At 41.3% G+C, this 15737-nt stretch overlaps 1 protein-coding gene across 9 annotated transcripts in view; it reads right to left on the bottom strand.

Annotated features, from left to right (window-relative positions):
- RHOBTB1 (Rho related BTB domain containing 1) overlaps window positions 1-15737 on the bottom strand; it is a 117965-nt gene that overhangs the window by 18140 nt on the left and 84088 nt on the right. The window contains exon 2 of one of the 9 annotated variants that reach the window (XM_073886184.1): window positions 5231-5288. The exons of the other annotated variants lie outside the window; for them this stretch is intronic. Within the exon in view, the coding sequence (XP_073742285.1) occupies window positions 5231-5288 (58 nt within the window). The remainder of the gene's footprint in view (window positions 1-5230; window positions 5289-15737) is intronic. 9 annotated transcript variants of the gene reach the window in all.

The raw sequence follows: 15737 nt of genomic DNA, 5'->3' as shown, positions 1-15737 counted from the left end.
AAAGGAAATCACAAAAGAAGTTGTATTGTCTTATCCCTTTTTTCCTTTTATCATTATGGTCCCCCCCACCCCATCCATCTAAGGCCATATCATGTCACAATAAAACAAAACAAAACAGAACAGAACCACGGATGTTAAAATACATCTCGGAGTCATGCAAACAGCTTGAGAAGCCCCCACATTCCAGCACCAACACAGCCTGAGTTTATTCTCATATCACACTGCGGAACGCCGATGTATTGAAGTTTCTGATGATGTTATTTTACAATACAGATGATTACCCAAACTTGATTCAGTCCTGGAACCACAACATGCGGAACTATTTCTGTTTGTCACAAGAAATAGTTTCAAGATAAAATAAAACAATAAAAACTACCTTTTACCAGTTTAAACGTAAAGGCGATGATGACTCAACCCAATGAGATAAAGCAAACAGTTTAAACATTACTGAAAACATAACAGGTATTTGCTGTCCGGGGTCAGCAAATACACAGAAGGATTTCTGCCCTTCTTCCCACTTAAGCACACATGTAGGGAGCACAACCACTTATCTGTTTCTGAAAAGAAAATGTCCTGAATTTGCGGGGATTTTGACTCTTTACTAGGGATATGGCAAGAGGGTCGTGTTTAACAGAAAGCCAGCAAGAGTTAGGTGAATGACTAATAAGAGAATGTCGGAAGCAGATTTCTCAAATGTTATATGTGACACACAGCAGGTAAGTGGGGAAAGGAAAAAAGTACTTTATAGTCAATTTTGACATAAGGATCTTCTATTTTTATATAATAACTTACCATTCTAGAAGCCAGAGAACAGTTTTACAAAACAGTTGTTCAATATGGTGTTTGACAGCTGCTAAAAGGTATCTTTAATAAGAATTATAAACCAATCATTCTAGGTTAAAATATGCTGAATGGTGACTTTGAAAACATTGAGGCAGAAGAATATAAAAGAATAGGGAAAAATTATGCCCAAGGATTCAAGACTATCTTGCAGCTAAATTCAGAAATAAACTCTTACAATTTTATTAGATGCTAATTTATTGCCTTTACTGTTTATGTAATGAGAAGAATCAAGTCGATGAATCAAAACACCTTCTTTTTAAATCATTAATGAGCTTTCCCTCCTACATATCAATGAAGACAAACAAATATATCTGGGCAACCATAAAATTTCTAAAAATAATCATTTGCAATGCAGAAAACTGCAGGGTGCTTACATTAAATGTAATTCACAAGTTGAATCTTTAAATTTATATCCCAGAAAAACTGCACCAGTCCACAGCACATACTGGGGAAAATCCTGAGATTAAAATATTTACAAATTATAAAAGAGGACCTAGGACTCAAAGTAGATGAATGTATTAATCTGCATGTTTAGAATGTCCTTGAAATAGATATTATCAGAGATTCATAGACACTGGAAAATATATTATGTGTAAAAATATGTACAAGTATATAAATGAAAGGGAAGCATGTCTTGTCTTCGGGATTCTGATTTAGTTAGTGGAATATTCTGTGCACAGCCTTACTTCTAATCAGCATAAATAACGGTATCCAGGAAAGCTAAGAATGCTTTGAATTTTACATTTTTTAGGAGCTGAGTTTTCTATTATTCATAATCCTATTTATATAGGATATCTGACGCAGCTCTGCTCTAAGCTTCATCCCGATCGTAAAACAAAGCCACCATGAATTTTGGCACAGTGAGATTAACATGGCAATCTGTGAGGTTCAATATTATAGAGAAAGAATTGAGGAAATGCATCCAGTACCTAAATGTAGAATAGTGTGTATATGCCTAAAATTGTTCTAATTGGTACCCATTTCCATATTGAAGCACATGGCTATAAAGGAAATATTCTCAGAGCTTAATTTATATGACAGACATGTAGCTAAATGTCAATTCTGTTATCTAATTTTATGATACAGCATGTGAGGTTTTGAAATCAGAGCTGGCTCCGTTGCCAAGGTTACTGGATAACACTCATGCCACTGAACACATACTAGTTACTATTCAGTTGACCTGTAAACAAGTACAGACAGGACCTTGGGGGTTGGAAAAAATGGAATCTCTTGATGATAGTAGCATAATGCCATCACACAATACAGGTCCGGAGGGCCCAACCTCTAACTGTGTCGCATCAATATCTCAATGCATGAAATGCTTTTGGAAAGCTAGAAAAATAATTCAATGTTCTGCAAATATTTTGCCACAAAAGGATGACAGTTAAAGAGAAGAGGTTGTATGAGAGCAATACTACCTCTGAAGCTAGAATAACTTATTGAATAAAAATTCTATTTGTGTCCTTGGAATAAAGTTACTCTTTTTTCTTTTTATTAATGCACATTTAGGTGCTAGGAGACTGCATCTCCATTGTTTTACAGTAAGAACAGTTCAAGAATAAGATCCTATTTTACCTACCAACTTGTTTCAGTGTCTTTGGCTTAACCCTTGTTGATCTAAATACAAATGCAAGTGAAGGAAACGTTATATACAAATTATGGAGAATCCCGGGCGCCTGGGTGGCTCAGTTGGTTAAGCAACTGCCTTCGGCTCAGGTCATGATCCTGGAGTCCCGGGATCGAGTCCCACATGGGGCTCCCTGCTCGGCAGGGAGTCTGCTTCTCCCTCTGACCCTCTTCCCTCTCGTGCTCTCTATCTCTCATTCTCTCTCTCTCAAATAAATAAATAAAATCTTAAAAAAAAAAAAACAAATTATGGAGAATCCCATTCTTCAGGCCTGCCCTAATATTGTAGTACCCTAATCCTGATTTTAACCAAAAGGCTGGGAATCAATGGATGTGGTGATGGATGGAGCTACAGAAAGATGCTGTTTTGACACATTCCTCCTTAGCCCAATATTCTTTCCTAACCCTTAACTCTTCACACAGCAGGATCCTCTGCCATATAAACACCTATACAATCAAGTAACTATTTTGAGAATGCCATGTAGTCCCTCTAGATTTTGAGCCGCTTTTTTATCTAGTCAAGGAAGGCACGAGACCTGCAGCTAAGAATATCTCCAGCTTTAGGCAGAATTCCAAGGAACTAGAGATATCAAATAACTTTTAATCAAAACATTCATTCCTGTGTGGAGACTGTTCAGTGTCTGACACAAGCCTGTGTTTAAAAATGCCATGCCTATGAAAGATAACAAGAAAAAGGCAGGTTCTAGCATTTCTACTTCTGTGGCTCGGTTACATTTTCTTACTTGGAAGAGTTGAGTTTAAAAATAATTGGGAGGGGGAGGTGTGATGAGGACATTCTCACATACTATGCAGCAGGGTTAGCCTAGAAATGACCTCAGGGTTCCTATTTCAGCTGTAAAAAGAATCTGATGGGTTTAAATGGCATCCTACAGCTATTTGGAGTAGAAAGCACAAGAATTTGAGAATGCAGAAGCAAAGCACAAAGTAGACAAAACTCTAAACTCCAGAACTTGAATATTGAGAAGGGGTAGAAAGAGGTTTAGATTTTGTTTTTTGTTTTTTGGGTTTTTTTTGAACCCAGCTAAGTGGTTTTAAAGGAAGCCAGGATTACAAAGGATTTAAGAGTGCAGGGTCTCAGTTGCTTACCTACGGAATGTTTATTTTGGGGAGAAAAATGTAATATCTTTTCCCTAAGGGGAAGATATTAATATAAAACTTTCACTAATAATACCCACGGAGTAATGTTTTGAATAGTGAAGAAAAAAGAATCCAGAGCAGATCTGTATGTTGACACAATTGTGAATCTCGCTTCACAGACGGGTGGGAGGTGGGGTGGGGGTCAGGGAGAGCCCAAGTCATCCAGAAATGCTTGAGCTGGTAAAGCCAACCTCCAGTTGTATCAGTTTTTCTTCAGATATTAAACAAACAAGACAACATGTTTTTTTCAGTTATCTTTTAAGGAGACCGCGGGCCAAAGATAGCATGTAAAAAATTGGCAAAGGTATTTGGGTAACATAAGGAGTGTGTGCAAAGTTGGGACCAATCTTTGTTGATGGATGCAAGAAAAAAAATCTGAAAACAGTGCATCTTACCCACACATCTTGCTCGGCTCAAGCTAGGCTTGAAACAGCCAAGGCCATACAAATTCCCCAGGCCTGTCTTTATAACATCTACAGTGAAAGAGAGCAAACGTGGTGGGAGAAGGTCAGACAAGCAACCAGAAGGTAAACTGCTTTTCCAATGTGAAATATCAAATCCATCCTTTGAAGAAGTGGTTGAAAAAGGGTCTACAATCACTATAACACTGCGTTGTTAAGAATGGATTTCCCAAGCTCCCTCCTATCACAGAAATGCTCTTATCTTCTTGGTTTATTTCGCCTTTCCTAGTCCCATCCACCCTGCCACCACTGTCCGGCTAAGGAGCTGCTGCGGGCCTTGCATTTTCTTATCTGGTTAAGTGGAAAAAAAAAATACCTAAATTATCCTTCATCTAAGAGCCTAACATTAGGGGAATCTGATGGGCCATCGGGAAGGTTCGTGGGTTCCAGCTGTGAGCGGGACAGCCAAATGCCCTTCTCCCACGGGCCAATTCCGGTCTTGTCTCTTGCTGATGCACACTTGGTGACCAAAAGTAAACCAACAGTTCTATTTATTTGAGTTTCACTTGGAAGTATCTCCTTGTTAACATACCCTTTAAAGCCTTTTGTTCTGTGGTAGGACCCTACTTCTTTACACGTCAGTACTGCCTACCATTTCTTTTTTTAGTAGAGACTCCCTATATCCTTCATCTTGGTAGAGATCGTGATCACATTTTAATGGGCTTCTTTCCTTTGTCGGTGCGCACAGGTCCCCTTCGGGCCAAGATTCAAGTAGGAGTCCCTGATCTCCCTCTTTGGGGCTTCAAGCTTCCGTCTCCCCCTATAACCTAGGTAGGTTCTTTACAGAAACATTTTCAAAACCATTCAATTCAACAACACACCTTTCATGCATGTGGTCTGACAGCGCTATGCAAACAGATCAAAACAGCACGAAAGAGCTGGGAGCATGGCAGAGAAAGGGAATGTGTCACATGTGGCTTTGGAAAGTTTTAGTAGGGAAGCAGCCCGGTGTGTATGAGATGGACAGGGAGTTGTCAGTGATCGGTGAACATAACCATCAGGAGATGAATGGCTCTGTAAGCTCATACTCATGGAAGATGGAGAGGTCTGTAGGGGAGCGCCTGGCGGGGGGTTCTGGGGAGAGCAGGGCAGTACCATGCAGTGCCCTGGATGTGAGCAGAGAAATCAAGTCAATACTTTACCAATAGCAGTGAGGCTTCTTAAGTACAGATGTTATGTGGGGGAAACTGTCAAGACACCCTGCAATATATCCAGATTTGGGAGTGATTAGCATGCGCGACTATTTCTTCCAAGCCCATAACTGCATGTTTAGTAGGAAGTAACATTTTAAACCGGTCTTCCCCCACCCTCCAAAACTGAGGCCAAAGCAATGCATGCTCTTAAGGGCAGGAAAGCCATATCAACATCCCACCAATGGCACCAAACCCTGAGATAGATAAAACTTGAGTCTTAAAAATGGTTGGCTCTTTGATCATGATACAAATACCACGGGGGACATTGGTCCTGCCGCAGAAGGTTCTGGGTTATCATCCAATAGAAACTGGCTGTTTTTCACTCAACATCCCATTTTCTCTACTTAGCAATCCATGCTCCCTGTAGTATAGTCTTACATCTCACACAATCATCAGAAAAAGTTGAACGCATGTGAAATTGGGTGAAGCACAAGTAATTTATTAGAAGAAATAATTTAAGCAATCTTATTTAACTCCTGGTCAATGAGAGCAGGAAGCATTGACATAAAGAAGGCTTGCCTAATAGGAGAAGGTGAAATTGTGGTAATAAATTCCCTCCCAATACCACCTCTCATTCTCATTCCTCTTTGGCTTTCCCTGAAGCTAAAAGACAGAGGAACTTCCAACCTGCACTGCTCACTTTTTCTCCTGAGAGCAAGACTTGCTGTAGATAGAAGCAAGCCTCCATGTCAATCTGAATGCCAGATGGGAGGTCTCTGGGATTAACCTCCCTGACTCTTTTGAAACAAATCTAACTAGCAAGATCATCCCACTACAACAGGAAGGGGAGTTTACCCAGACCTCTCAGCAATCCTCCTTGGATCAATAAAGGTACCAGGACTTGTCAAGTCACTTATCCAACAGCAATAAGCAATCATTCAATCATTTCTTCCAGCAATATTAACTGATACTGTACATACATATGTACTCTCCTAGACACTAAGATTACAGCAATTAGTTAAAGACACAAATCACTGTCCTTGTGCTTATCTTCATGCTCATTTTCTAGTGGACAATAAGAAGAATATGTAAACTATGTGGTATGTTAGGTCGTGACAAGTACCAGACAGGAAATATAGCAGGGAAGGGGGACAGAAATATTAGGGAGCAGAAGATCTGCTTTTGGAATGAGGTGACCAGGGTGGGCCTCACTGAGCAGATGACATTTCAGTAAAGACCTGAGGGGAGTGAGGGAGCTAACATGCTGCTATCTAGGGGGAAAAGGAAACAGCTAGTGTGGAAAGGAAATAGCTAGTGCAAAGGCCCTGAAGCAGGATGTGTCCTTTAGGATAAGGGCGAAAAAAAGCAGGAGCTGAGCTCAGGGAGGCAATGCTGGACCGAGGTAGGGAGGGCCTCATGGTATCTGGCTCTTAACTTTGTTGTTGTTTTTTTTTTTATAAAGATTTTATTTATTCACTTGCGAGAGAGACAGAGAGAGAACAAGCAGGGGGAGAGGCAGAAGCAGACTCCCTGCTGAGCAAGGAGCCCGATGCAGGACTCGATCCCAGGACCCTGGGATCATGACCTGAGCCGAAGGCAGACGCTTAACCATCTGAGCCACCCAGATGCCCCTGGCTCTTAACTTTGAATGAACTGGTGAACGGTTAGGGGTTTTTGAGCAGAATGACATGATATAATCTATGTTTCAATAGGATTGCCCCACTACTATAAAGAGAACTGATTAAATGGTGGGGGGGGGCGGGAAGGGGCATGTCAGGGGGAAAAGGCAGAAGGATGGGACCAGCGAAAAGGTAACAATCGCGAGAGATAATATGACTTTGGCCTGGGAGCAGCGTAGGTGGTGAGAAGTGGCCACATTCCATATGTCAGTGCAGGGGTGGGGTGGGGGAGCCAGCAGGGTTTGCTCGTGGCCTGAGTGTGGGATATGACCAAGAGGGATCAAGAATGATGCCAGAGTGCTTGCCCTGAGCAATTCTGTCTTCCCTGTTCCAGGTATGGACATGTGTAGTTTAGCATTTCTAACGCTGAATTGTAATTATGTTGCTGTCTTCCCCGCTGAACCGAAGGTTGCCTCTTCAGGGAGTTTGTCTCATTCCTATTAGTTCCTTTCCCATTGTGTACCACACAATTGTTTGTGACAAAAGAGACCCCCGATGGCTGTTTATTGAATAAAAAGGCCTTATAGATATTGAAGGATAAAAGACGTAGATGCAAATGTGTCTGCAGTCCTAAAGTCTAAAAGAAATGAGGTTAGGCCTAAAATAAGTCAGCTAAAGAATACATTAGGGTTTTGATAAAGAGTGAAAACAGTTTGTGAGCTATTATATTTCTTCAGACAATTACTGCTGAAAGCCATGTAATATCTCTGGTATACAGCAGAGATTAATCAGTTAATATATACTTTTTAATTATTGGAATTTATCTAAAAAATCCATTTACCCCATCTAACTGGATACTTTTATAACACCAAGATAATAATGGAGATTATAAATAAATAAATAAAATAAATAAAAGAGATCATTAGATCTCTTCATGGGATTAGATTATTCAGAAGCAAAGGAAGTGTAAAGAAACAGGCAGGTTACTTTCAGTAAGTAACCCAGAATTAAGGCTGAAGGGAGCAGCCTCCATATCACAGACCATCTTGGTTTTTTTTTTTATTTTTTAAAGATTTTATTTAGTCATTTGAGAGAGAGAGAGAGAGAGAGAGCTCGCCCATGAGCACAAGCAGGGGGAGGGCAAAGGGAGAAGCAGACTCCCCACTGAGCAGGGAACCCCACATGGGGTTCAATCACAGGAACATGACCTGAGCCAAAGGCAGACACTTAACTGACTGAGCGACCCAGGTGCCCTGACCATCTTGTTTTTTGAAAAACATAGCAAAAACTAAAAAAAAAAAAAAAAAAAAGCAGTAAAATAGACAGCCAAGGTGATAAGTTGAAAAGACAATTTGCTAATTTCCTTTATCTTTCTGTAATTCAGTATTTTGTCCTTCTGACTATATTCTCTAGGCTGGGGGCACAGGAGTTCCAGGGAGAGAATAAAGTGGTGGAATGATTTTGGACACCTAATGAATGGCCAACATTAAAAGTTACTGCTAGGATTGTTGATAAGATGCACTAAGAAAAATATCTGTGAAAATGTCCTGTGAACTTTACAGTACCAATTATTGTCAGACAAACATGATTACAGGTTCCAAAGTCACCAAGGATATATCTCATATGTTGCAGCTAATAAGAATGGCCGAACATTCTCATCAAGAGAGGTTTTCTTTTTGGCTTCCCAGCTCGTGTCCTTTATTGAAATGTAACTGCTGAAAGCTAGTGATAGAATTATCCCCTGAAGACACTGCAGAGTTACTCAACAGTCTCTTTCTTCTTACCACTTAATTTAAAAGGGAAAACTGTATGGGCTGAAATAGATTTCTTCATCAGAATGTTCCAGTATAGAAACACCACAAACTGATAAAAAGTCAACACACTTAGCTATTATTTGACCCAACTTGACAAGCTTGCAGCTATTTAGTAATAGAAGAAAAGGTAAATAGAAGACAGAATGCAAGAAATTAATATATTGAACAATGCATATGTCCCTTATTCTCTTTACCCATCTCAGCGGCCTCATTTGTCATGTTTTTATGGCACCTTGTGGGGCCATCAATGCCTCTCTGGGCTGAACCATGACGGACTGTCTTTCCTGGCCATGTGAGCAGTGTTTGGACAATAGGCAGCATCCTTCCAGGTCCTGGAACACAAGCAACCCCAGCCATCAATCAAGCCCTGTTGCTTTCTCAGTTGGCACTGCTGTTTCCCAAGGACAAATTCATCCTGGGGACAGGGCTCAGTTGCACAAAGAAATCCCAGCTTTCTGATGTTTTGTCTTCTGGTCACCAGACAAGATGTACCAGTTCAGAGCAGGAAGGACAGTGTGGGTCAGCAGGCCGAGGGTGGTACAGAGCATGGCACGTTTTCTGTGTTCCGGATGATCTGGTATCACTGCAATCCTAGGCTTGAGTGTTTTGGTAAAGAATCTATACATTTCCACCACATTTAAGTGTCTGAATCATTTGTATGCATTTAGTCTAATGCATTTTTGTTCACTTGTTTTGGTTAAGCACAAAGCAGTAATAATCCACCTTCAATTTTTCTACTTAATGCCTTCATCTTTGGGCAAATGGATTTAAAGTAAATACATATATATATATATATATATATATATATGTATATATATGTATATGTGTGTGTGTATATATATGTTAAAAGATGATTCTTATAAGGATCTTGGGAATGACACTCAGAAAGGAAACACCCCACAACTGGAAAATTGTTGGTATTAATACAAGTTATTTTCTGTTTAAGAATACTCATTCAGGGGCGCCTCGGTGGCTCAGTTGGTTAAGAGTCTGTCTTCAGCTCAGGTCATGATCCCAGGGTCCTGGGGCCGAGCCCTATGCTGGGCTCCTTGCTTAGCAGGGAGTCTGCTTCTCTGGCTCCCTCTGCCCTCCCCTCCTCGTTCGTGCTCACTCTCTCTCTCTTGCTCTCTCTCTCTCTCAAATAAATAAATAAAATATTTTTTAAAAAGAATACTCCCCCGGTGATGGGTATTAAGGAGGGCATGTTCTGCATGGAGCACTGAGTGTTAATACACAATGAATCATGGAACACTACATCAAAAACTAATGATGTACTGTATGGTGACTAACATAACATAGTAATAAAAAAAATTAAAAAAATACTCATTCAAACAAGGCTTTATGAAAAGAATTTACAAATCTAAAAATTTGGGGGGAAAAGGTGGTTTCGGGGATGTGGCTCAGTGTACCTCCCTCCTTTTTCTCTGGGCCTCACAGCACATCTTTTCATTTGCTAATTCATTAAGGAGAGGCTAGGCACCAGAGTTTTCCATCCGTATCACCTTCACGGTGGTATATGATTTGTGATTCTTACTATAAAAAAGTGCAAATATAAAATTCAACCTAGTGAAACAGTTTGGAGTTTGTTATAATGATATTTCCTTGTAAATGCCTTAGAAGATCCTGCCATGTATAAGACTGATTGATAGATTCATGCATGTATTCAACTAACATTTATGAAGCTCCTCCTATGTGCCAGGCCCCCGGCATTGGAGACATAGAGTAAACAGACAAAATTCCTATCCTACAGATACCAGGAATAATAGCATAAGGGCAACAGAAGAAGATGATGAAGGAGCCAATTTTCAAACAGTGTTATCATGGCTATGATAGAGATTTGCCAGGGTGTCCTGTGGAACATAAAGGAGAGACATTTCACCTGGATTCTAAAGATGACAGGGAGGGGGAGAGTATGGAGGGGACTTAATGGGAGTTTGCGATCCTTGTCCTAAATTCTTAGAATAGTTGTGGTAATTAACTAGGTAAAGAATAGGTGGGCAGGGGTGTAATTTCTAGATGGATGTAATGCACGTTTGTGGGCCTACCGGCTACAGGGAACACAGAACTGCAAATATTGTTATGTCTGGAGCAAGAGACGAGGCTGGACAAGCAGGCTGGGACTCAGTCCAGAGAAACAAAGCGGGGTGGAGCCTCACACCCAACGGGCAGGACACTCCTCACCCACCTCTGCACCCAATCCTCAGCCAGGGTGACTGAGTATGAGATGGACAAGATCATTTGTATACTCCCACAGGTTATCACTGCACTCCCCAGTTGCAGAAGGAACCAACTACAAAAGCCCACATTGTTACTATTTGAGGGAGAAATGGAGAAACAGGAAACCTTCAGAGAACGTGGAGTCCTCTATTCAGCTATCACAGGATCCAATGTATCTTAAAAAAAGATACAAACACAACCACAGCCAAAGACACAGGCCCCTTGGTCAGACTGATCCACACAGCTGAGGGCTTATCTCTGGGGAAAGGGAGTCAGCATGATTTGGGGAAAATTTGTTAGCGTTCCATCATTGAGCTTTGAGATTCTAGAACCATCCTATTTCCCACAGTCATCTATTCAAGATCTGGTCCCATTTTTTTTCCCCTAAGTTCACACAAATGATTTGTATTTTCAATGTGAATTAATTTTAAGTTCTTTAAATAATTAAAACATATATTGTCTACCATGCACACTTCCTCACATTTCAGGGATTACCTTGACTATCCATAAAAATATTTTTATTTAAAAAATATTTGAGATACTATTTAAATACAATAAACTTTGCAGACTTTAAGGGTTGGTTTGATTAGTTCTGACATACATATGCACCCAATACTATCACATCCCAATCAAAATAACAAACATTTCCATTTCCGTCCCTTTGTAATCCATCCCTCCCCCTCCCTCTTCTTTCCCAGGCAACCAGTGTTCTACTTTTTGTCACCATGGATTGCATTTTCCAGAATGTTATAGGAATGGAATCACACAGTATGTGCTCCTTTCCTTGGTTTCCTTCACTCGAAGGCTCTGTCTCTAATCTTTAAGAGAGTCCTCCCTTTTGGCTGAGGTTCAATAAAGAGCATGATAATCATGATGATTCCATGGCAGTGTGTAACAAAGCATGGCTTGAGGACCCCCTGCTTTATAATCATCCAGGGACTGGCCAAAATTTGCTGATTTACCTCTCCCTAGAACTCTGACATCAGAAGAACCAGCATGGGCAGGTCTACCCAAATTTGCAGTTTAGTCCAACCTCTTGGGGAACAACCAAATTCCTGTTCCTTGATCCAGCTAGCTATTCTTCCAAGTCTTTCTACTTGTTTCTTTTTTCTTTTCTTTCTTTCTTTTTTTTTAAGGAGTGGGTGTGGAGCCCAACACAGGGCTTGAACTCACCTTCCCAAGATCAAGACCTGAGCTGAGATTATCAGTCAGATGTTTAACCGACTGAGCCACCCAGGCGCCCCCTTTCTCCTGTTTTCTATAACCCGGGCAAATCTTAGTTCTTTAGGCCACAGCAGTACACAGGACTACATAGCTTTAGGACAGAGGTTGCAATAATTTCCCTAGATCCTTTTGTGCCCACATTTAGAAGTGCGGTTTGGGTTACTTTTCCATATAGTATTCACATTGTGAACTTTCCTCCTTTTGCTGCTTTGCTACCTACTTCTCAAGTCCATCATTGGGGCCAGGACTCAGGTGAAGAGGGTCTTGAGAGTGAGCAGGACTCTTATTTCAGATGCAAAATTCAACAAGGTGCCGAACAACTATAATCCAGATGCCTACTTTATTTTTTTAAAAAATCAATAAGGCAAAAAAAAAAAAAAATCCATGGTGAATAAAGTATCAAAATTTTAAATAAAGTCAAGACCAGTAATAGTGCCATGCTGAGCCCTACCGAGCTTAAAAGAAAAAAAAAATCAGTGATCTTATCTTTTAAAAGTTATTACTATTTATATTTTATGCCCAAGGTGAGTGCGTTATTGCCTAAGCCTAGTCTTGGCCCAGGCCCACCTACACTTGATAGATTTCATGGTCCAACAGGCTTCTTGCTGTCCTGAAATGGTCATTAGACTATTACATCTGGCCCAGCGTTTATAACCTGCTGTGGACAAGAAGAGCTAATTCAAAGCACTCTTTCTAGACACATTAGATGCTTCCTACTTTTCCCCTTGCCATTAACCACAAGTACAGCCAATCCCAGACAAAGACATAAACACTGGTCACCCATAATCCTGAATTTTTAAAAGAGCCTCAACTGAGCATTCAGAATGGGATGTATTCATGGTGTATCTGACTACATGTGCCTTCACTGTGAAACCAGACCTATCTTATCTAAACAGACACACAGAAACCATGGCTCTGATTAATGTTGTCATTTAAAACACATACCGTACCTCTCATAGGAACTGACAACATTTGAGAGAAATCAGTGTGGAAGAATAATCTGTATTCCAACTGAACAGAAAATACGCCCAGAAACAGGCGAGGATCTAGATACGTAAGTTAAATTTTCAGGGGAAAGCACGCCATATAAAGTACCCAAGGCTCCTACTCCCTTTCAAAAAGCTCAACTGGATGTATCATTTTTACTGAAAGTGGAAGCACTCATGTTTAGCTATTTAAAGAACAAAGCTGTTTGTTATGTATTAAAGGACTTAAGAGGCACAACGGCATATTAGAGCTGGTGACAGATGGAGAATGCTGGTCTTCACTGCCCATATAGAAGAGCATAAACATCAGACTGGAATAGGAATAACTTCAAGGTAAGTTGGTCATCAGTCTATCATTTCCAGCCACAACATGCTGGAAAGGGACAGTACGGGCTCTGGAGTCAGAAAGAACGAACAGGCAAAGTTCAAGCCTACCCTTTCCCAGCTGACTGACCTTAGCCCCATTCTGCACCTGTTTGCTCAACTGTGAAATGAGCCTACTTTGCAGGGTCACTACAAGGATGAAGTGGTAAAGCGTCAGGCACCGGCCTGGCTCACAGGAAGCCTTGATTCATTTGAAGCTGCTGTTAGCACCACTCCCAGCACCATAGGCTTTATGACGTGTTGGAAGGCTATCTGATCCTGAGACAGATCAATGGTGGAGGTTTTCAAGGAAAGGAAACAATAAATTGGTAATTACTTATGCGTGGTGTGATATCGGAGAGCGGCAGGGGGCCCAGATGCCCTGTGGAAAGGCAGAACCCATCCTCCCTGTATCTTCTGTGCCAGGTACCTGACTGTGAACATTTCATTCTTATAACAGTTCTGGGGAGAAAACCTGGGGCAATAGCCCTTTAAAAAGAGGCTGTCTTCTTGCCAAAAAAGAGCAGTTAATCACAGTCATGGTTACTAGGTACAGTTGTGTTCTTGATATTTTAAAAGATCCAGCAAAGAGCTTCAAGGTTCATCCAAAGTGGATAGAAAGTAGGTGGTGGGAAGCAAGGCTACAAGAGAGTTGGGAGTCATTCACTCCAGACAAGAGAGGGTTTGACAGATGCCAGACGTGTTACGTGTTAGGGTGCTGAGGGTGCTCTGCTATCTTTCCTCTCCATCCAAAAGTAGAAGGACTCCTACACTCAGTATTTTTCTTGGGTGGATGATTTCCTTTCCTGAAGCAGAGGGGTCGACCAGGTGACCTTGAGAGATCTCTTCTAGTTCTAAGCCTTTGCACAAATACGGAAGAGCAAAGAGGCACCCAACTCATCAATGTGGGGGGGGGGGTTCCAGCTGCATCTCTTTACAACGAGGCTGAGGTAGCTTGGTACAGCAGAAGGTGTGGGAGCCAGGAGTCAGGCAGGGGTGGGTTTGACCCTATCTCTGAAACTCACTCTTGGGCAAGTTATGGTAGTAAAAGAACTCAACTCTGCCCTCAGCTGTAGCATGGCGAGAATCTCTGCCTTCTAGGGTTCCTGAAAGGATTAACTGAAATAATGTTGGCAAAGCACCTAATATTTTGACTGGCACATGTAAGCCTTCGATAAATTGGAGCTATTATTCTGGTTGGTTAAAAAATGGGTTGAAAAATTAATGCCCTTCTGCTTATAGTTGTCTCATGCTAGGAAACGTACAAATTCAAGTGGGCAGACCCACAGCACCTTGGCCCACAGGATCCATGCTGCAAGTAGAGCCTGTCCGTGCCAGAGAATGTTTGAGGGGACACTTTATTAACTACCCCGGTGCGAGGAAGCAGAGGATGCTGAAGACAAGGTCTAAGTCATCTTCCTAGGACTCTGGTTTCGCTCACAGTCACTGTAAGAATCAAACGAATGATTTTTTTTTTAAAGATTTTATTTATTTATCTGACAGAGAGAGAGAGAGAGAGAGAGAGAGAGAGAGAGAGAGAGAGAGAGAGACAGTGAGAGAGGGAACACAAGCAGGGGAGTGGGAAAGGGAGAGACAGCCTTCCCACTGAGCAGGCAGCCCGATGCTCGATCCCAGGACCCTGGGATCATGACCCGAGCCAAAGGCAGACGCTTAACGACTGAGCCACCCAGGCACCCCTCAAACGAATGATTTTTAAAGAGGTTCCAAATGCATTTCCAGGTATAAGGAATATATCACATCCCACTGATTCGTCATTCACACCAAGCACAGTAAAAACATCCATCAAAAAAAGCAAGTGTGCAAACCAAAGTGATTGTCAAAAATTATAATTAGGATTTTTTTTTCCTTCCCGAATGATACAAAGCTAAAAATGGAAGTCACAAAGAAATTAATCAGCTCTTGCAAAGCAATGAAATACAGTGGCCAGAACCCTGTACCAAGTAAAAGGAACTCCTACTACTACCAGACTCTTTCACAAAATGTAATCTTTTGGTGCCACATCAATGTGGAATCACATATTTAGCATTACAGAAAGATGCTGGAGGCTGAGACAGAACAGCTCTGGGTTTTGTTCTTTACCCGTGGTGGGGTCTGTGGCAGGATGCCTGTAGGCTGCGGAGAATCAGAGAAGACAGAGGAAACAAAAGGTACAAACAAGCACATAAACTGAGGCCCACGGAGAGCTGGGCCAGAAACACGGGGGTGTTTCCTGAAGCCCCTCTGTGTCACTCAGAGGATCAGACTTGGCTTGAAGAACACATCCTGTTTCCAT

The sequence above is a fragment of the Callorhinus ursinus genome, unplaced genomic scaffold, assembly GCF_003265705.2.
Source record: "Callorhinus ursinus isolate GAN/ISIS: 27379988/994484 unplaced genomic scaffold, GSC_fseal_2.0 scaffold69, whole genome shotgun sequence".
Lineage (NCBI taxonomy): Eukaryota > Metazoa > Chordata > Mammalia > Carnivora > Otariidae > Callorhinus > Callorhinus ursinus.
Note: the sequence above shows the minus strand (reverse complement) of the source record. Positions and strands in the feature narration are given on the sequence as shown.